Below are 21,218 nucleotides of genomic sequence, written 5' to 3'. Positions count from 1 at the left end.
GCACCTCCCGGCCTGCACCGCCTGGGCTCCTGTGGCGAGCAGGCAGAGGGGCTTTCTGTCAGGACCCCAGGGCCTGACGGGGCCGCGGGCCCCTTTGCCGACCCCCGACCGACCCCGTGAGCTGCCGGTGCCCCGAGGCCCGGCCTGCTCGGCGGCGCCCGCCACCTCAGCGGAGCGCCCGACCGGGACAGCCGGGCCCGCGGCTTGGAGAGACACCCGGCGCGCTCCTTCCCCGTTCCATTGGCCTACACAACTGTCCGTTTCTGTCCTCTTTTTTCTCATTGGTCAGCCTGAGAGAGTACCCGCCCACAAGGGCGGGCCCTGACCATCTGTGGCAGCGTCTTAGTCCCACCCCGCCACTCGAGCTTTCTTGTTCGATTGGTTCTTAGGGCTGTTTGCCAGGAGGACCAGCTCTCCTATTGGGCAGGGAGCACCGGACACGTCGAGCGGGCTCTGTTGTGTGTGTATGTATAGAAAACAAGTCAAGCCGGCAGGGGTTCTCCCATTGGCTTCGCGCGCTTCGCGGGGGCGTGGCCCTCCCTCATGAATAACAAGGACCCCCCCCTCCATTGTCATGGCTACAGGCTAATCGCCCCCCTTCCCCCGCCGGCGATTGGCTGGCGCCGCCTTGGCGGGCCGGGGGCGGGGCCACCGCGCCTCCCGGGGCGGAGGGGCGGGAAGGGGGTGGGGGAAGAGGGCCGGGGCAGGGAAGATGGCGGCGGCGGAGCGGAGCCGATCCCCGATGGGGGGCTCCCCGGTGCCGGCCTGCATGTTCGCCCCGGAGCCCGGCTCACCGGGCGGGGGGCCTCGCGTAGCAGCGGCCGCCTGTCCCCTCCGCGCCGCCTTCGACGCCGAGGACGGCGAGGCGCTCAACGGCGAGCCCGAGATCGACCTCACCAGTAAGGTAGGCCTGGCGGGGGGGCGGGCGGCGGCAAGCGCCATCGCCCCGCCGGGCCCCGCGATGTCCTCTCCCCGGTGGCCGCCTTGCCCGCGGGGCTGCCCCCGGAGCGGGGCCGGCCCGTCAGCCGGGGGCTAGCCCCTCGCTGCCCCCCTCACCTCAGGGGGGGCGAGGGGCCGGGGGGGCCTGCCTGCCTCCGCTGGGGTGGGGGGTCACCCCAGGGCTTCCCCGCCGGCTGGGGTTGGGTCCCGGGGGATCCCCAGCCCCAACATCACCCGGCCGGGCAGCGGAGCCCGCCGTGCCGTGGGGAGGCGGCAGGGAGAAGCGCAGTGAAGTTGAGCTGCGAAGAGCTGAGAGCGAGCTGTGCCCGGGCCGGGAGAGGAGGGTGCTGACAGGCCTGTCCTCCCTGCTCCTTCCCCTCCTCGGTTCCCCGGGGAAGCGCCTGCATCCTCTCGGCCAGCGCAGGGTTTGAAGCCGACAGCTGCTTTAACATCTCCTTAACGTTTTTCCTGTACGCTGGTTCTCTGTAGTTATCTCTGCTGCCAGTCGTGCTAGTTCCTGGGGCTTTCTTCACAATCTTAAAAGCAGGTCAGAGCTCGTAAGTTTTTGAGCACAAGGGCTCAGTGACAAGGGTGCCTTGCACTTGCAAACCAGATCATGTCAACACAAGAAGGTTTGTTCACGTTATGCAGTTCCCTGCTAGGATCCAAGTGACAAAATTGTGTGGTGGTCTTATTTCTGTCAGAATCTCGCTGCCATCTTGCAGGAAGGTACTTTGTAGTAATATGTGCATGCCAGAGCCCAGCACAGACTGCATTAGCTGCCTTTTTACAGCGCCTTCTATTTTGCCCCAGTTGGCTGGTCTGTTTAACCGTATACCTTTTGCTGCCAAGGGTGTATTGTGATGCTATCTCCCTCTCTAAAGTCTCCTGAAAACTTGGTTCAGTCCACTTGTAATTATGAGATCCAGAAGTCAGCGTAGCTGGTGTTTCCTTCTGTTTTTCTGTCATCCCTCCTCTTCATGCTTCCAGCTGGAGTTGTTTCAAAGTCCTGGATTTTCTTGCCCTCTGTGGAGAAATAGAGAGAGAGGAATTGTGGTGTGTGGATGTGGAAATGTTTGTTTTTGAAGGGATGACCGGATATTTTACAATGTGGTACTGTATTAAAACAAATGTTATGAATGTGTCTTGTAAGGAAGTAAAGAAAGGAAGTCAAACCTGCAGTATTTATTGAGGCACCTGTTCGTGCCTTAATGAGCTGGACAAGATTTTGATACAGGATGCCAATATCGATCTGTCTTGGATGTGGCTGATGTGGAAGAGGGCACAGAAGGACGCCGAAGGCTGTGTCTCTGATTCTTGACAGCCAGGAACCTGACCAAAACTCTGACGAAGAGAGAAGAATGCTTTTCTCCCACAACCTCCATTTGTGTTATGAGCCTGTCTTTCATTCCTAGAAATCTGCAGGCGCTATGGAGGTGATAGGTAAGCATTTTTTTGACATTGAGTACAAGTTACTTTTCCGTACAGCAGTGTACACCTGCTGTCTTTTCCCTAGACCTTTCATTCATCTCCATCTTGGATGAGAGCTAAGACTATGAGCTCTGCCCCATCTCTCCAAGTTAGTTTCCCTCTATGTGCTCAAAGCAGCAGTCCCATATGGTGAGAATGCAGTAGCTAACCTGCCCTCTCCCGATACCCCATCTTTTCTGTCTTCCCACTTGAATTGCTGCCCTCCGATTCCTGCTTAAAATGGTGATTCCCACTGCCATTTGTTTGTTTGTTAGCTGCTACTTCTGGCCTGGTCTGACCCACCCCCTCACTGTGTTACATACTTTTCTCCCAGTCCTCCCCCAGTGTGTTCATTTTAAGGTGTGCTCTTTTTGGAGAGGAACACTTTGGGATTCACTTATCAAGTCACCTTGCCAGGTGATCAAGGAAACGGTTCCATTCATCCACACAAATTCATCATCATGTCCATCTTAGTGGGTGTTTGTTTTCCCTTCAGTACTAACACACTGCAGTAGTAATCATCTTTCAGGTCAAAACCGTATCACACAAGGCCATTAGTGAAGCATATACTTGTATTAGGTCTACATTGACAACAGAACCTTAATAGCACTTGAACTGTGTATATCCGCAGGAAATAGGAAGTAAAAGATGACATTTACCCAAAGTGTTGATGTGAGACTGAAATCTTGCAAGGCTGGGTTGCCTTTCCCCTGACTTCCCAGTGGCTGGTGGTGGCCTTCCAGCCGTGCAGAATGTCAGGCTGTGTTATTCCAATAAGGAGCAGCACTACATACCACGTAGGATTTGGTTTGCCCTTAATCTGTATAGTTTGTTCACCTCATAGATACGGGATGCTTTTTTTGTAAGGACTGCCCGTAGCAGTGCTGATATAACCTTAGTTTAATGTCACTGGTGTCTTGAAGTTGCTGTTAATTAATACTATGTCCTCTTGCTTGCTGTTGGGCAGTGCAGAATGGCACAGTCCAACTTGTCCCCATGGAGTAAGCTCAGACAGCTGTAGCTATTACCCACCTCTGGTGTATATTAATCCCAAAACTGATCAGAGGAAAGGAGGAAAAAGCCACCTCTCCCCAGAGATTGGGAAGGGACTTTAGAGGTGGCATCTCAGACTTGTGAGATATATTTCCATCTATTGTAGTGAGAATAAAACCATAACTGGTTGTTACTTCTTTGCCCTGTAGGAAATCTGGGGTTGCTAGACCCACATGGCTCCTCCTGTTAACTGCTCAATGCCTGGCAAAGTGGAAAGAACAAAAGTGAAAATTTTTGACTTCGTGAAAACCTCTGAAAAACAGGAATACGTAGTGCGAGCATGAGGGGATTGCTCAAAGGTGAAACGCAAAGAAAGCAGAGAGGCCGAGATGGAGGGCCTCTTTCCAACCAAGGAGATGGCAAAGAATGGGCTCCTTCTGTCTGGGAAGCTAGCTAAAGGGATCTTCGAAACAGCAAGTAAAGCCTTGCAGTGACCTAGGAAAGTACAGAACTGTCTGAGGGCTGCGGCCTGCAGAAGCAGCTGTTAGAAATACTGAACAGCATTGGAAGGTGTGATTCGTGAAAGCTGCTGTTTGTTCTACACACCCTTCTCTTGACATCCCGATGTATCATATCAGCTGTAAACTTCATCGGCCCCAGAGTAGGCTTTGGAGGACTCCTGCTGTGTTGGGGCAGCATTTTACCACTGGAACACCCTTCAGCAGCACCTTTGCACAGCAGTGAAAGCAGCAAGATGAGGGAACAGTGTTCTGATCTGTGCAACCTGAACGTGCACAGGTACCATGCTGTTTGAGCCCTCAGCCCTCCTGCCTGGCACCATGAAGAAAGGCTGCAGCGAGCTGCTCAGCTAAAATGTCCCCTGGTACTTGAGTCAACACCCTGCCCACTCACGCTGCTGAAGCATTTGAACTCGTAGGAAAATTAAGCTGGTGATGAGACTTGAAGAAACTGAAGTTAGTCTGCCTCTACACTGGTGGCACCTGTTATTTTATTGATCTTTATGTGTATGACATAAAGATCAATCTGTTTAATAGATCTTCCTGAGTCCCTGACCTGTGCTGGTGCACTAGCCGAAACAGTGAGCCTGTCTGCTGCGCTTCCAGGAATTCCTGAAAGTGCTCACTGGGCAAAACAAGCCCTACACGTCAACACACAGCTTTCCATTCCTGTCCTGATCAACCATCTGAACAGTTGCTTATTTCCCTCTCAATACGTTTACATCCAGTGGTCTCCTTTAAGAAGAAAACAAAACCGAAAGAACAACTAATAAAGGGAAAGCTCAGTCCTTTGTAGCACGAAATAGAAAGACTGTGGCCTTCCAGATCAGCGTGCTTTGCTACCCTGTGCAGACCATGCCAAGTAGTGCAAAGCCTTAGGGCAGGCATCTAAAGTAGGCACATGAGGGTGATTGTCTATCTCATACCTGTCTGGCCCTTGCAGACACATACATGGTCTGTGTGACCCTGAACATTTGAGGAATGCATTGCTTTGGCTGCCTTAAACCTTCTAACCAGCACTTGCTGTCTGTGCTTCATTTTTTAAGCTGCATGGCTTGCTGCAGTTTTGAAAGCTGCTTAGACACTAGTTGTGGGGTTTTTGGTTCCCTTACGCTCTTAATTTCTAATAAACGTCTTCATCACCTGTGTTGTAGTAGTATGTGGTAAAGGTAGTTCCTCCTTGAATATACATTGTGTTAGCTGTGCTGGCAAGTCAGACTGTGATAGTAGAGAGTGTTGGGCGGGCTTGAAGATGTAATCATTGTGAACTGCTGTAAGCCATATGTTTTAGGCAAATCTAGCACAAATTTCAGACTGGCTGTAGTGCATAGTGGAGGGAAGTACATCTTTCTAGCCATGATTTTAGAACATGTAAGTGAGAACAGCTACTGAAAGTGTGGATTTCATTGGGTGTTCTAGTGTGGCACAGGCGTACTTACCCTTAGGGCTATCAGTAGGTGATGGCCTTTACAACTCTTACTAAAAAGTGCATTTTTAACAGCGATGCATATCTTAGTTGCAACATCTGTTGAGCCACTGTACCAGCACCCAACTCAGCCACCAACAGATTTGTAATCACAGAGGCAGCCAGAGAGCAGGTAGCCATTCAGTCCTTGGTCTGCCAATGCTACGCCACCATTGTGGCCACTCCGTGCGAGTATCTTCTGCTGTACTATATGAGTGACACAAGTTTTTGCCAGAAATGGTGCTGCACCATTCTGTTCTAAAAAAAATCCTTCCTGAAGCACTCTCTTACCCTCCTTTTCCTCTCTGTTTCTGTCCACTTTTTCTTTCTCTTGCTGCCTCTGCAGGGAAGGGCAAAGTTGTGGTTGTTGCAATAACTGCAGTCAAAGCTTGTTGGTAACACAGCTGCTGGGTTGCAAAACTGCAGCTCTCCACTGGTGAAACGTTCAAATATGCTCATACACACTGCTTTGTATGTCTGCCTCAGCACTGTAGCGTAAAGTACCTAAAGTTTTATTAGGAGTTTGAAAATAATGCTAATTCGTGTTCTCTCCTTCGCCTCTGCCCCCTCAGGAAACAAAAGGGGAGATGAAGCATGTGAAAGACTTGTGAGATGCTCTAGGTTTTGGTGCCTAGGTGTGCTCTGCAGTGAGGTCTGGCTGGCTTCCCCTGTCTGTCCCGTCATGCTTTGGGGGAGCAGCAGCACACTATGCAGCAGAGGCTGTGGAGTACCCAGCTAAGGAATTTTCTTGGAGAAAATATCTCCTCCCATTTCTGTTTCCTTTGCATAGAAACCTGTATTACACAGAAGTAGAAGTGGGGTGTTCACTTAAATGTGGCTTTTGAACTTTGGTTACTTCAAAATGAGGTGCTTGGTATTCTCGTTGGCTTTGAAGTAAATCTTCCAACATAAATGAACTCTGAGCTTAGACAAATAACCTTGTGCCGTGTTACAAGAAAATAGCTGTCAGCGAAGCTCGTTTTTTTTTTAAAAAACAAACACACAAACAAACAAACAAACCACCAGAAAGCAGTTCTTGGAAAAGAGCCCTTCTCTTTCAATAAAGCACACGGATTGATTGTCCTTACAACTGAAGCTGATTTTGAAATTGTTTGCTTGACATCTGCAAATGGCTATTTAATCTTTTTTCCAGCTGGTGATGGTGAGTCCAACTTCAGAGCAGTATGACAGCTTGCTCCGGCAGATGTCAGAGAGGATTGATGAGGGATGTGGGGAGACCATCTATGTCATTGGTCAAGGATCAGGTGAGTATGGCTTCCTCAGGAAAACAGCAGAAAACATTAAAATTATAAGAAAAACCTAATTCATCTAACTGATCTGCTGCTGAAGGTAGTACTTACTTCTCCAGAATAACTTGGAAACCTCCATAAAGTATAGCAGAACATGTGGGACAGATTCTTTTCTTTTATTCCTGCCAGCAACTGTCTTATGTGGTGGAGCTAAACATATTTTTTGTGTAAAATCATACAAGTTCTTTTTGGAAATAAGGCACAAGTTGTCTGGGCCCACCAGGAAAAGATGAAGGATCTGAAATTATAATAACAGTTTTAGTGCAGATGTCCTCAATGTCTGATGGAGGTCTTGTTCTGTCTGCTTTTGTTAACTTCCCCATTGTAAATAACAACATTTTTACCCCACAGGAGTGTATTGGAGATACCTCAGATAGCCAAAATATATGCTGCTGACTTTGTTAGTGTGTGTCAGTACTATGGAGAGAAAGGTTTTCCTTTTCTCAGCATGAGGCCTTTATTGTCACATTAACTCAGGTGCGAATGCAGTCATTTGCCTTTGCAGATTTTAGCGGTTAGCATGGGTTAGCGTTTTGTTTTTCACAATTTGAATGTTTGCATCTGATGCTGGTAAAATAATATTGAACACGGCCTTGCTTTGAAATTGACATTTATTTTCTGAATACAAAAAAATTGTCTATGGCTGTCATAAGGCTAAAGGCATGTTTTAAATATATTAGGTGTCTGGTGGATATCAAATTGTTATGATCAGACATTCTACTAGTTAACTACCTTTGAGGAAGAATACAAGAGCCATGTCATCAGTGCCAGGGTTGGCTAAGATAATGGAGGGAGAGAGTTGTGTTGCCTCAGAACTGTGTGCTTTTTGGGGTTTCTTGGTATCTGGCAAAGCAACCAACATAGAAGAGAAGCCAGGATTAGATGACCAGTTGTCATGCAGCCAGTGTCACAGGGATAATGCTCTTGTGTCCAAGCGAGCTTTCCACGTGTAGCCTGAATCCTTGGTGTTTGAGATATGCACATCTGCAGGGGAGGTCTAGCTAGGCAGGCTAGTAACTGCTTTCTCTTATACCTTGTGAGGGTGTTAACTGGTGGTTGTTGCAATGATGTGCTTAGAAGTAGGCATTTGTTTCTTAAAATACGAGCTAAAACTTTGGACTTCATTTTGGATTACGGCATAGCTGAGGAAGATGGGGATCTTTTCTGTAAATTGGAAGCAATAGCCAACTGAAAATAAATCTTGATATCCCTGCCACCGTCCCTCTTTCTCATTCACTTCAAGTGTCTATGATTTTGATCATCATGAACCCATCGTGATCACCCAACTCAGATGACTGAGAGCGAGTGAATACTGCCAGGTGGCTCACGCTTCATCAGTAGTGACCATTCTCTTTCGCCTTTGGCTCTTACCCTCTCCTGTCCCCTAGTTCTCATTCCCCTTCTATGACCCAAGACCCCAGCCATGGTGCTTTTTGTTTTCCCCACCATCTCAACAGCTTCTCAGCCAGCTTATGAGCTAGGCTGGAAATCACCCAGCAATTCTACTTGTTGTAGAGTTGTGCAGTAGTTAAAATGCTGATTAGTTCCTGCAAACTGCAGTTACTGCTTACCAGCTGATGAGTCAGCCGTGCATATGAATGCGCACACAGCAATAGCTTTGGTCATCCAGGTGCTATGTGACTCTCCACCTTTGTTTGTTGTTTTTTTGTTTACCCACAGAGGAGATTCTGGCCTGAAATCTGTGCAGCTTCTCAGCACCTGGGTTAGGAGAGAAGCTGAGAGCTGTGGTGGCCTTTAAACTGTCTAGATAGCTGCCACTGGCTTGCTCTGACTGTCAGCTCTTTCCTTGGGTGGGCTGTTCAGAGGCAGCAGTGCCTCCTTGTTTTTTTCTGGCCTCATGTGCTGTCAGCGTTTCTTTCAGGTGCCAGGACGAAGGCAGCGAGACCTGCCAAAAACATTGTTTTAACTGGAGTATGTGGGAGCTAAAGAAATTGCTGTGCAGGCCAGACTTGCAGAACATGTGCACTTGGGATGCGGTTTTATAAAATAAGATGATTGTTTAAATTGGTCCCACATTCACTGGTTAATTGTGGTGATATTTCAGTCAGAGTGTTCCTTTTGTTAATGGTCTTCCCTTTATTGCAACACGAGAGGAGGTGTTTTATCTGACTGAAGAAAATTGCACGCAAAGTACCTTCAACACGTGAAGTAAGGGAATTAGAAATGTGTCTTTCTTGCCAGTCCCTAAGTATTTGCTTGTAGAAATTGCAAAGAAAACTCCTTTAGATGAAAGATGGTGCTTTTCTAGTATCTTTTAAGACTCAGAGTGAAGACCATCCTTTTTTATTTTGGGCAAAGGGCACTTATTCTGACATCTTCAGCCCACATATAAATCCCAATCGGTGTGAAAGCCCCAGGCAGAATGACATTGCTGCTGGCTGTTGCAAGGTGGTGCTCGCTGACTGTCCTTTGTCTCCTCAACATCATACTAGATGGGACTGAATACGGTCTGAGCGAGGCAGACATGGAAGCATCCTATGCCACGTTGAAGAGCATGGCAGAGCAGATCGAGGCAGACGTGATCCTCCTGCGGGAGCACCAGGAGGCAGGGGGCAAGGTGCGCGACTACCTCGTTCGGAAACGTGTTGGTGACAACGACTTCCTGGAGGTCAGGTGAGGAGCCGGGTGGAGACAGGGTTAGTCAGCAGCCCAGCTGCATTTTTACCCTGTGAGCAGTCCGTGATGCTGAGCCAGCAATGCTGATTCGAGTCTGGGTGTTGTAGCTACCCAACAAAGGGAACTGAGCTTGACCACTCCTTGCTAATGAAATCACCTTTTTGTTGTTGTTGCTGTCTCTTTTGTGAACAAACTGTTTGTGGAGATTTGCCTGTGTTTAGCTGAGGGCTGTTGCTCTCTGGGTGACAGCTTCACAGTCTGGGCATCTTTTGTGTGCTGGAATCCCAGTAGGGAGTCACATGTGCACGTGTGTTTGTATGTGTGTGCATATATGCACGCTACTGGAGTATAACGCTTTTGACTAAGGCTTCAATTCTATTCCAAGACTGTGATGATCCAAGTCACCTTTTAATGGACATAGAATATCTTGGGTAATACAACTTGAGAGTCTGCCCAGACCTGGACGGAATGGATCTGCAACATTTGCCAACAGCCATAATAGCCACCTTTATCAGAGACAAGGAAGGAGATTGCTGTAGGAGAGGGTTTTCCCCTAAAACATTTCATTGTTGTTTGAGTTTTTCCTTTTCTGGGAACAGCAATTTAAATTTCTGTGCTCTCCCTAGCACCTGGTACTGTTGTAACACGACAAATAAGAAAAAGGCAGAGGTGATCTAGACCAAGTTGGGATTTAGACTTCCTTTTGAATTGCCACAGTGTATTTGTTGGATTGCAGAGACTAGGAGTTGGACAAGAAATATTCTGTACAGCATCAAGCAATGTCAGGTTCAGCTGTCCCTGCTCTGGGCACGGTCTTCCACATCCCAGTCCCCAGAGCCTGGGATCTCCCCGGTTACCTAATCATTGTGAAAGAATCTTTGCTCTGCTCGTGAAGGTCTAACATTTTTTACTCTCTCTTTGAAGGTTAAGGAGAAAAAGCTAGTTATTTGCAGAGGCAGTGATGTTTGGGATTTTTTTCATTGTTTCTTCAGGTATCAGATTTTAACAAGTTGCTTCTTCCTTTCCCCTCCAGGGTAGCAGTGGTTGGCAATGTGGATGCAGGAAAGAGCACGTTGCTGGGTGTCTTGACACATGGTGAACTAGACAATGGCCGAGGCTTTGCTCGGCAAAAGCTCTTCCGCCATAAGCATGAGATTGAGTCGGGCCGCACCAGCAGTGTGGGCAATGACATTCTGGGCTTCGACAGTGAGGGCAACGTGGTGAACAAGCCCGACAGCCACGGTGGCAGCTTGGAATGGACAAAGATCTGTGAGAAATCCACCAAGGTCATTACTTTCATTGACCTGGCTGGTCATGAAAAGTACCTGAAAACCACAGTCTTCGGCATGACCGGCCATTTACCTGACTTCTGCATGCTTATGGTAGGTAGTGAGAAAGATGTACGGTACCAGCAGGAGCGAGACTGTTCAGACCTGTAACAGCCTCAACTTCTTTCCTATTGCAAAGCTGCTGTGGGGTTGTGGAGGGAGGCAGCATCTCCAGAGCTGGAGTGCAGCAGCCACTGTGGGTGTCTCGCCAGGGCTCTGAGGCAAGTGCCTCAGGACTGTCAGTCACAGGCAGGCCCAAGATGTATGGTTCTTGAAAAGTGAAAGATTTCTAGACTCCAGAAAACCTTGTTAAAATTGAGGGGAAACGAGTCCTTAGCCAATGTACAAGAGCATTTGAAATGAGCTAGGTCTGCTCGTACAGTCCCAATGACGCATCTACAACCCACAAGACCTTCTCTGTAACCCATCTCAATGCAGGAGGAACATTTACATCACCATGTCTTGTATCCCTGGTGTGTAGGTTGGCAGTAACGCCGGGATTGTTGGAATGACCAAGGAGCACTTGGGTTTGGCACTTGCACTTAATGTTCCTGTCTTTGTTGTGGTGACCAAGATCGACATGTGCCCTGCCAACATCCTGCAAGGTGAGTCCTACAAGCTCTCTCCAGGGCTGTTTCTTACCTCTGTATGTGCTGTTGTTCTCTGCTTGGGTCGAGGAATTACTGCTGGAGGAAAGCTGCTTTATCTGGTTTTGACTGCATCTTAAAACACCTTCCAGAAATCTGTCCTTTTCCCTTGCCCATTTTGCAGGCAGTTCACTCACAGTCACCATTTCAAAATTACCCGAATTGGGGGACTCTCAGATGTGCTGGCATAACCACAGCAGCTCCTTCCTCTGTCTGAACAACAAAACAACACTTAATAAATCGTGGTTCAAAGCAGCTGCATATGTGGGCTATGGTAGCAGGACTGGACTAGACACAAGCAAGGATGGGAGTGAGCAGCAGGGGCTAGCAACTTTTTTGCTCAGCAGCAGTTAAAGCAGCACCTCTAACCCCAGCAGTGTCCCTTTAACCTATGCTTGAAATTTTTTTCAGGCTGTGGCCAACTCTCACCTTTAAAATTCTCTTGATGTGTTTCTTACCCCTTCAGGAACGTGCTCTGGTTAATTGGGGCAATGTTTTTTTTGATAATCAGTCCTAAGAATCAGGAAAGTGAATGCTCCCGGTACTGTCTGTGGTTAGTTCATTGTTGTAAAAATCCTAAATATGTTTCAGGTAAACAGACGCATGTGATCAGAAGATAATCTAAATATCTCTATAATAGATGTTTGGTAAATAAATGTAAGGCCCGACCATAAGATAATAACTGGGAAGGAAGGAGAATGTTTGGCTCGGGTGAGGAGAGAAGAGCTGCTCTTGGGAGAAGCCACTCCTGTGTCGTGTTCTGTTTAAATTAAATAGACGCAAGATCTGGCTCAAGTGTATCTGTGAAGAGCAGATGGCATGATTAGATGTTTGCGTTTCTGTACCAAAACATTACTTTCCCATAGGCAACCATTTGTTCACAAACACCATCTAATTGGATGACAATAGTAGAATATAAACTATTTGCTCTTTTAAGCCCTACCTAGCAGGGTTTTTTTTCCTCCTTTATTGTAAGGCACTTTGCAGGAGGCTGATGCTAGTGCATCAGGTAGTACCCCTGATGGCTGATAGATAAGAGGCTTAGAAAATAAATTAAAAAGAGGCCCAAGGTCAAAGTTGGGAGCCATGAGATTTGTCCCAAAATATTTATTTCTGGATCTGCTCTGCTTACACTGTCCTAGTTTGTGACGGTGATCTTTACCTCTTTCATGCTTCTCTAACCTTCTAAGGCAGGCTGATTGCCAGAGAAAGTGTGTTGAGGCTTGTTTTGTCAAAATTGATTTCTAATTCGCATATTCTCAAATATTTCCGTTCCTGAGTGCTGCTGGTTTTCATTGAATTCAATATGAAAAATCCTTTATAGGAAGAGGAAATACCTTGTAACTGCTTAAAGCTACTTAATAGACAGCTATAAAACATCTACTTCACACCGTTGCACTTGCAGATGCAAACAGGTATGTCTGTTCGTGTATGGTGTCGCTTGGCAGCAGGCTAGCTGGCATGAAATGGAAGATGGAATGGCTCCTAAGTCCCACCTGGGCTGCAGCAAACTCAGTCTCACTCACGCACCTTTAGCCATCTTCTCCTGTCTATTTGTGGCAAAAGCACCAGTCTCCCTTTGGGGAGAGACCCCACAAAAGCGATTTGTAAAGACGGGAGATGCTGCCCTAACAATATTCATTTCACCCTTTAAGAAACCCTGAAGCTGTTACAGCGACTGCTGAAGTCCCCAGGGTGCAGGAAGATTCCCGTGCTGGTTCAGAGCAAGGATGATGTCATTGTAACAGCCTCCAACTTCAGCTCAGAGAGGTAACGGGAGCAGAGGAGTTGTTTCTCTTTCGATCGTATTTGGAGACTGGGTGAGAAGATTCAGAGAGTCCCGTTGTCTAGATGTGTGAAGGTTACATCTGCCATGTGATGTGTTGATTCCACAAGAATGTGTTGATTCTGAGATTGACCTGCTTGTGTTCCCCTCTCGTGAGCCAGAAATGAGAGGCTGCTTCTAGGCAGTCTGCAGAAGATAGCAGGGTATTCGGCTTCCTTCAGTCCTGGAACCTTACACCTATTCCCGAATGTCATTAGAAGGCAGAGGCAATGTTGCAGGTTTTCAGACATGGGGTGTTGCGCATCTGACTGCTTGCCAGGCTCTCCCTTCTTAGCACTGTGTAGCGAATTCAGTCCCAAGATTTTTGGATGTCTCCCTACACATGGAATTCCAGGCAGGGAGGTGAACTAACTCCATTTTCATCCATTTTCCTTTACAGGATGTGCCCAATTTTCCAGATTTCAAATGTCACCGGGGAGAACCTAGATTTGCTGAAGATGTTTCTTAATCTCTTGTCTCCACGGACCAGTTACAGGGAAGAAGAGCCAGCAGAATTCCAGATAGATGATACTTACTCTGTCCCGGTAAGGGACCTGGTATTTGGAAGAATTTTCTGCTCCCTCTTTCAGGTTGAAGAAGGCATCTTCCCTAGAGAGGGGAGTTCTAGAGCTCTTCTAGCATGGTCAAGTAACCCTGATTACTATTTTTTCTTTTTTGGCATAGGGTGTAGGAACAGTTGTGTCTGGGACAACACTGAGAGGCCTAATCAAGCTAAATGACACCCTGCTGCTGGGGCCAGATCCCCTTGGCAACTTCCTACCTATTGCTGTCAAGTCCATCCACCGCAAGAGAATGCCCGTCAAAGAAGTGCGGGGAGGCCAGACTGCCTCCTTTGCTTTGAAAAAGGTGAGATGATCTGCTCTAGACTCCCATAACAGGAACCACCCTCCTAATTTTAGAGTGCTCTTGGAGTTCAGCTGCAATCAGACTGCTTCTGCAAACTTCCGCTGCCTCATTTCACAGCTCATTAAAATCCCATAGAACCTCTGTGGGTCCTGTGTCCCGGTTGCTTCACCTGACGGCTGCCAGGTAATAGCAGTGGGACCCAAGGTAATGAGGAATAGTGTTGGAGATGTGTAACAAAGCAGAGGCATTGCAAGAAAAGTCTCCTCTTGTGCTGCAGCTGCAGTAGTGGCCTAGGCCGGGTATTTACACTATTCCTCTCAACTTGTAGGACCAGCTGCATGATTTAGAGGTTAAAAATTATCAAAGTTTGATGCGATTCCTCTGGTGAAAGGTTTCTGTCAATAGAAGCTGCACTGATTTTAAGGGGATATAGTTTGAGCTGTACCAGACTTCATGTGTTCGGTCTTATCATTTTGTGTTAACAGACATCATGCTTTTGGAGAGATCATCTGCTTGGGTAATGTGCAACCAGGATGTATGTTTTGCTTTTAAAGGATCAGTGAGTTAAAACTTCAGTGTCAGTGTCCAGCATTCCCAGCACTCTAACTAAAGCTTCCGTAGAAACTTCAGCTGAACTTGATTTTTGCAACCTTTGCATAACATCATTACATACTGCTAAACAGCTTTGGCTTTGCCTTTTGGTGAGCACGAGTTAATATCTGTGAAATCCTTCAGGATCCTTCTGGATGCAGTCAGCCAGAGAAGCAGATTTCTTCCCTGGAGAATCATGCTAAGGTTTTTTGTATCTGCTTTTCAGATCAAGCGTTCTTCCATCCGGAAAGGCATGGTAATGGTGTCACCCCGCCTGAATCCACAAGCATCGTGGGAGTTTGAAGCAGAGATTCTGGTGCTCCATCACCCCACCACCATCAGCCCACGATATCAGGCCATGGGTATGTGTCTCAGTGTTGTCTCATCTTTGTTTCCCAGTGGTAACAGTTTATATCAGCTCTAGCCTGAGGTCCTTTTTCTCCTGATGGCTCTGTCAGCCCAAATATAAGCCATAGTTCCTGCTTTGACCTTTCCCAGCAAGGCTTTAGAGAGAGGGGAGGGAGCTGATAGAGGAGAGTGGCAAAGGCTGTAGGTGAAAAGGAGATGTGTGACTGACACCAAGTGTCCTTGGAGCCTGCCTGAGCCAGATCTCCATGGTGCAAAGATTCTTCAGCTTCAGATGCTGACTGAGAGACTCATTTTAGGTCCTGCCCTCTAGTCTGGCTTCTTGGCCTGTAGGATTCTGTTGAGGATGCTTCAGGAAAGTCTCCATTCGAAGGCAACTGTTATAGCTTATATGTGTTTTCTTTTTGAGGACTGAACAAAGGCAGCCCGTGTGACCCATATAGTCTTTGATACACAGTAGATTTTTACATTTCAGACTCAGTGCTGTTAGCTGTAGGGTGGCAAGAGCTGCCTTAGATGTCTGTCTGAAGCTTGTTCCAGCAATGGCATGGCTGTTGAAAGCCTTTGTGCATTACATTCACAGTGCATTGTGGCAGCATCCGTCAGACGGCCACGATTCTCAGCATGGACAAGGACTGCCTGCGGACAGGAGACAAAGCCACAGTGCACTTTCGCTTCATCAAAACACCAGAATATTTGCATATAGACCAGCGTCTGGTCTTCCGTGAAGGCCGCACCAAAGCTGTGGGTACCATCACTAAGGTAAAGGCTGAAGAGTCAGACTTTTCTTTTTGCCCATTGTCTACTTTTGGTGCTGAGAAGCCAACAGGAGAATCCAGATAGCTCTGGAAAACTGAGGGAAGAGGCCTTCCTTCGATCACAAACGTCAGCCCTGATGTGGGTTGCGGATGACCAATGTGCTTCGTTGTGTGGTGGGTCCTAGCTGGTGTGAATGAGGGAATGCAAAGGCGGGGGGTGAGCCAGATGCCTCTGGTTTGTACAGCTTGGTCTCTTTCCGACAGCTTGTAGCTGGTCCCTTTGAGTCATATTGAGGAGGGCTGAGTGTCACGTCAGCCGAGTGGCCCTTTCCACCCTGTAAGGGTTCTTGAGAGCACCTCAGGGGCCTAGATTTCTTTGGACAGCTACTGCTGCATTCTTCTCCTGATGGCTATTGGTGTAAATTCTCTCAAAGCTTTTTGTTAAAAAGCAGCATTGAACCTTGCCATATTGGCCTATCTATTTTAATGCTGATTTTGGCCTCTCCCTTTGTAATTTGCAGTTACTCCAGACCACCAATAACTCACCAATGAACTCCAAGCCACAGCAGATCAAGATGCAGTCAACCAAGAAGGGAGCTGTTACAAAACGAGAGGATGGTGTTCCCCCAGCTGGGGCGGCAGCTGGAGGCCCACCAGCTGGGGATGAGGCCTCCTCAACAGCTGCAGCACCACTGACACCTGCTGCCCTGCAACCATTAGTAAGTGAGCAAAATATCATGTCTGTCCTAGCTGTTTGCATCCTGGTTTCATCTGTTGGAGCAAGGGCACTCTAAAGCACAAGCATTATCCCCTCACACCCTTGAACTCACCTTAGGACTCAATGTGCAACAGAAACAAATAGAAATATAAGTAGTCTCACAGCAGAAATCAGAAGTCTCTAACGACTGGATGACTCCTCGTGGCTGACCTTTCAGCAGTGAGCAGCTTAGGGTCCTGGGATAATTTGGGTGAAGTGAATTAGTGAAGCATCTAACAGCCAGTCACAGAATGGGTCTCTGCTGTCTGAATGAGAGAGAGAACATCCCTACACTAGAGAAACTACAACCTAAGTAGTAGTATTAGGCACAGGTCATCTGCCCTGTCACGGAGGGAGGATGGAGATACCCGAGGAGGAGGAGAGGCTTATCTCTTTTAAGAGAAATTTAACCAGGTTGTTTTCTTGGTTAGGACTTCTCAGTTGAGCTTGTCCAAGAAGGATACCTAGCCTTTCTGGTCTGAAAGGAATGGAAACTCAATTCTGACTGCAAGCTTTGGGAGCTCTTTATCAGCTTTATTACATGGGTCTTGTCCTTTTACTGTGCTTATCTAGTAAGCAAAAGGTTCAGGAACTGACTCTGTAAAGAGACCTGGTCAGTGTTTCCTCTCTTAATTTTAGCTGTCTATCTATCTTAGTTGTCATTGGTCAAATCTCGCCCACTTGAGCCAGGCTGGCTGCTGAAAGAGGGCCCTCTGGTAGGGCTTCTCTCCCTTTGCACATGCCCCTGGCTTCTTGCAGATCCCCCATCTCCTCCTTGTCTTGTTGTAGCATCACTGTGGTTGTAAATAGTGCTCCCAGCTCGCTCTTTTTTTTGTCCTTCCCCCTGAGCGTCTGTGTTGCTTTTGTTCTTGCTTACCTCTGCCTCTCTCTCCTTGCTGCTTCCCTTCAGCCTGTGCTGGATGAAGAGCCCCACATCCGTGAGGGCAATAAGGTATTTGGCTGCTTTAAAAGAGACCGGTGGGTTTGCTGGCCTGAGGCTGGGAACACAGGTTAGCAAGAGAGCCCTGGTAGGGGGCAGGGGGCTCTCCTTCCATTCTCCCCAAAGCCAAGGGAGTCTGAGGCCTTGATTTCCCACGTGCTGAGCCCCATGGCACCTGCTGATTCTCATGGGAGTGAAGTGTTCAGAAAATTGGGAAATCAGGTCCTCCCCATCTTGAAGGCCGAACTTCATGGTGTATGTGTCTCTCCACCTTCCTTCATGGTGTGTCTGTCTGCCTTATCTCCTTCCTGCAGTGGTAGGAAACTGATCAGTCACAACTGCCCTCCCTCTGTCTGGATGTGTGTGTAATCCATCATCTGAACTCCTGCTGTGTTGGTATTCTGATTCAGAGGTCGCTGCGCACTAAAGTGTATCATCTTCTTGTTTTTCAGCCAAAAGTCGGAGGAGGAGGCCGGCGACGTGGGGGTCAGCGCCATAAAGTGAAGTCTCAGGGAGCCTGTGTGACTCCTGCCAGTGGCTGCTGAATTTCTTACTCCTTCTCCTTCTGAGGAATTCCTCCCCTTCCCTTCATTTCTTATCCAAAAGATCCAGAGCAGCTTAAACCAAAACCCATCCCAGCTGATTGGCTGCAGAAGAATCATCCCTCCTCCCTGAAGGAAGCAATGGAGAGGAGCATAATTTATAAGCTAATGAAGGTGGTAAGACACACAGAACTGAGTAACTGACACCTTCCTCCTTCCTCTGTCAACACATTTTTGTACATCATGGGCTTAGTTTTTATTCTTGTTAGTTTTTATTATATTTTGTGTGCATGAAGATGAGAGGAGAGTCTGGATAGGACTGCAAAGAGCCAGTTAGCTGCCTCCCTCCTCCTTCACCCCATTCTGTCCACAGGACTTGCTGCTCTCCTCCTATTTGCTGTCTCAGATCTAGGGGTTATCAAGCACCTGAAATTTCAGACTTGCAAAGGTTAAAGCATGATGCTTAGAATGGCTGCATAGGGCATTGTTTCCTCACCACTGTAGCCCCGTGCCAAATATGTTTCTGGATTCCCTCCATCTTAAACTATTTCTAAGTGGGTTTAATTTAATGTTGTAGTGACTGAAGTTTGAAGGAGATGGTAAGAAAGTTCATTAGTTGGAGATCTAAGAGGGAAACAAATTGGAAAGCAGTTCTTGATGTTAAAAGTTGAGGAATTCTATAAATATCCTTGTCAAATACATTGACAGCACTTAAGATTTTAATTAGAGACAGAATTAAATGGGCAGTCATTTGCCCATCCTGTTCCCCTTCCCATCATGTTGCTTTTCCTGTTGTTTGTTCAGTGCACGTTGGAGCAAATCTAACCTGCCTCTCAATTGACAGTATTAAAAATATAGCGCAGGAACACTCAGTCCGTCCCTTGAGCCACAGAAAGCTGCCTCACCTCGATGGACAGAGGTCACAGGTGGTTATATACCTTTGGAACAGAGACGCCAGTCAAACATGACCTCCTCTTGATTTTGTTTACTCCCACATTTCCCAAATCTTTTCTGAAACTCACTGGCCAAACTTTGCCATGGCAGAGGTAGGATTTGTCTTCTTCCCTCTTGGCCAAAGTGGGCAATGATGAATTGGTACCAAACTTACAGAAGTGCTTTCAGGTTTGGAAGTATGTGGTAATTTTTCTGACTTTCGTTGTTTTTTAATGATTGTATTTTTTTAATGATAAATTCTGGCTTCTCCAGGAAGGCTCTGCAAGGACGGTCTATGAATTAACTAACTTTATTGTTATGGTTTTTGATCACCCTGGGTTGTGCAAGTGATCAATTCCCTGCTTATTTTGATCTCTCTTCTTCTAACCCTGCCTCTTCGCTTGGCTCCCATGAGGACAGGAGTTATCCTCTGCCGGCTTGTGGTGAGCTGTGGGAGCATGGTAGCACTTTGAGAGAGGAGGTGGTGGCATCTTCAGCAAATCATTGCTGTCCCCCTTGGTTTTTTTTTTTGAAGGCTTCCTCCTCAAGTGAAGGACTTTTATTTTAATTAGAGGGAGACTGAAAAGTTTCTGTCCCTCCTTAGCAGGTTGTTCCTCACTCTGTGGCACCTCTGTGGAGTTCATTCCAGTTCACCTTGTGATTCAAGGTAGGCTTTCAAGCCAACTGAGTGACAGCAGGCTTGGAGGGGGGAGAGAGCATCTCCTGATGCCAGCACCAGCACTGCAAGAGCATTACGTGGCATGGGAGAGGTGAGGAATGTGGTTTGGAGATGAGGGTACTTTGCCTTAGAGACTGCAGTGGCCTGAGCATGGGTGGAAGTGGTGAGGGGTCAGCCAATCCTTTCCAAGCTATGTGCCTACATACCAGCACTCTCCTGGTGAGGGAGGAACTATAGGCAGCTACAACACTAATAGCACCCGCATTGTAAGGGGGTGTGAAGTGTGGCTAAGCAGGGCACAAGGGCCTGGTTTGTTTGTTTTGCCCTGTAGCAGCATCAAACTGCATCTGATTTCACTGCCCTCTGCTTCCGAGGGGAGCAGGGAGCTCCGGGCGGTTTTCTCTTTCTCCATTCCTTGTGCTCCAAATGAAGGAGACGGCCGAGACTGGAAGAGGGTTTACTTCAGTTTGTGCAAAGGAGGTGGTGTGATCTCTCTTTTGTGACCAGCATTCAAAGATCACTCAGGCTGGTGTGATCTATAAAATAAATTTTAAAAAATTTTGTTCCAAGTTAAAGTATGTCTTGTTGCTTTTTGTCCCTCTGCAAAACCAGCAGTTGCTGCTTTAACACCGAAAGCCAGACCAAGTGGGTTTGCCTGGCGCCGTGCTCTTTTGCTGGCTACGAGACGAGGCTGTGTTCATAGTGATGGCAGGGGAGGGTGTGCCATGCTGCAGGAGAGCTGGTGCTGAGCCTCTGCACAGCCCCGACAGCTTTTACTCTGCCCAAGCTTTACTGCTTCTCGGCGGCAGAGCGGTGAAATGAGAATGCTTGCATGGTGTGAGCTGTGCTGTGTGAGACACATACGTGTGTGTGTCTGTGTCTGTGTGAAAAGCTGCTATAACAAATCATTTGACTCCAGCCCTATATCAATCAGAGATGCTTTGCTCGAGGATGCGGTTTTAGCACAGCACTTCCACTGCCTGCATAAGCTTGTGCTTCCCCCGGCCCTCGCAGAGATTTGCACCTCATCTGTTTCTGTAAACACAGCAGGACTCTCCAGGGCTTGGAATGCCTCTTTTACTCCTCAGTTAACCTCAGAGGTTCATGAGGGCTCTTCCTGCCCTGCACGGCCCTTTCCTAACACAGGTAAGTGTTGGGCTGGGGGCTAGTGGTAGCCAGAGCGAAGGCCCACCCAGACCCTCTACTCCTGATGTGTCAGGCACTATGGACACCTGCGGGGAGTGGAGATGCTGCTGGAGGTGTGCTCGCCCCTCTGATCATGTCTGTGCTTGAGCCCTTGGTCCTGAGTATCCAGACCCCTTCCCTTCCCATTTGCTCTCCATATCAGTTTTTCTGTCTGTCCCCCTCCCTGTTTTTCTGTGTGTCCCCCGAGCTGGGACACTGATATGCCCAGCATCCCACCCCACCAGGGGGAGCCAGCGAGGGCAGATCCAGGGCCAGCAGGGAACAAGCCTTTCCCTAGGGTGGCCTGCTGCAAGGAGCTGCAAGGCTGCTCCTCCACATGAGCCTGCCTCCAGCCTATCCTGGTATAAGCAGACACTGGTGTGACCCTCCCCAAGCTCAAGCCTGTCTCATTTCCCCTTTTTGCAGGCTTTTTTTGATGCTCTAGGTTAACTTCCTCGTGCTGAGGAC

General features: G+C 47.8%; 1 protein-coding gene across 2 annotated transcripts; it reads left to right on the top strand.

Moving 5' to 3' along the window:
* The first annotated feature begins 702 nt into the window (after positions 1 to 702).
* GTPBP1 (GTP binding protein 1) lies at positions 703 to 20,134 on the top strand. Of its 2 annotated transcripts, none has more exons than XM_068400642.1 (12): positions 703 to 904; positions 6,539 to 6,650; positions 9,149 to 9,329; positions 10,366 to 10,714; positions 11,142 to 11,265; positions 12,963 to 13,077; positions 13,533 to 13,677; positions 13,817 to 13,999; positions 14,817 to 14,952; positions 15,540 to 15,718; positions 16,236 to 16,433; positions 17,864 to 20,134. In XM_068400642.1, exons 1-12 carry the CDS (start codon positions 713 to 715, stop codon positions 17,954 to 17,956), a joined length of 2,007 nt encoding a protein of 668 aa, XP_068256743.1. In that variant the 5' UTR covers positions 703 to 712; the 3' UTR covers positions 17,957 to 20,134. The 2 variants fall into 2 exon arrangements, with proteins under 2 accessions (XP_068256743.1, XP_068256744.1); XM_068400643.1 differs by lacking the exon at positions 703 to 904 and adding an exon at positions 4,137 to 4,200.
* The last annotated feature ends 1,084 nt before the right edge of the window (positions 20,135 to 21,218 follow it).

Source organism: Nyctibius grandis, chromosome 5 (assembly GCF_013368605.1).
Source record: "Nyctibius grandis isolate bNycGra1 chromosome 5, bNycGra1.pri, whole genome shotgun sequence".
NCBI lineage: Eukaryota > Metazoa > Chordata > Aves > Nyctibiiformes > Nyctibiidae > Nyctibius > Nyctibius grandis.
Note: the sequence above shows the minus strand (reverse complement) of the source record. Positions and strands in the feature narration are given on the sequence as shown.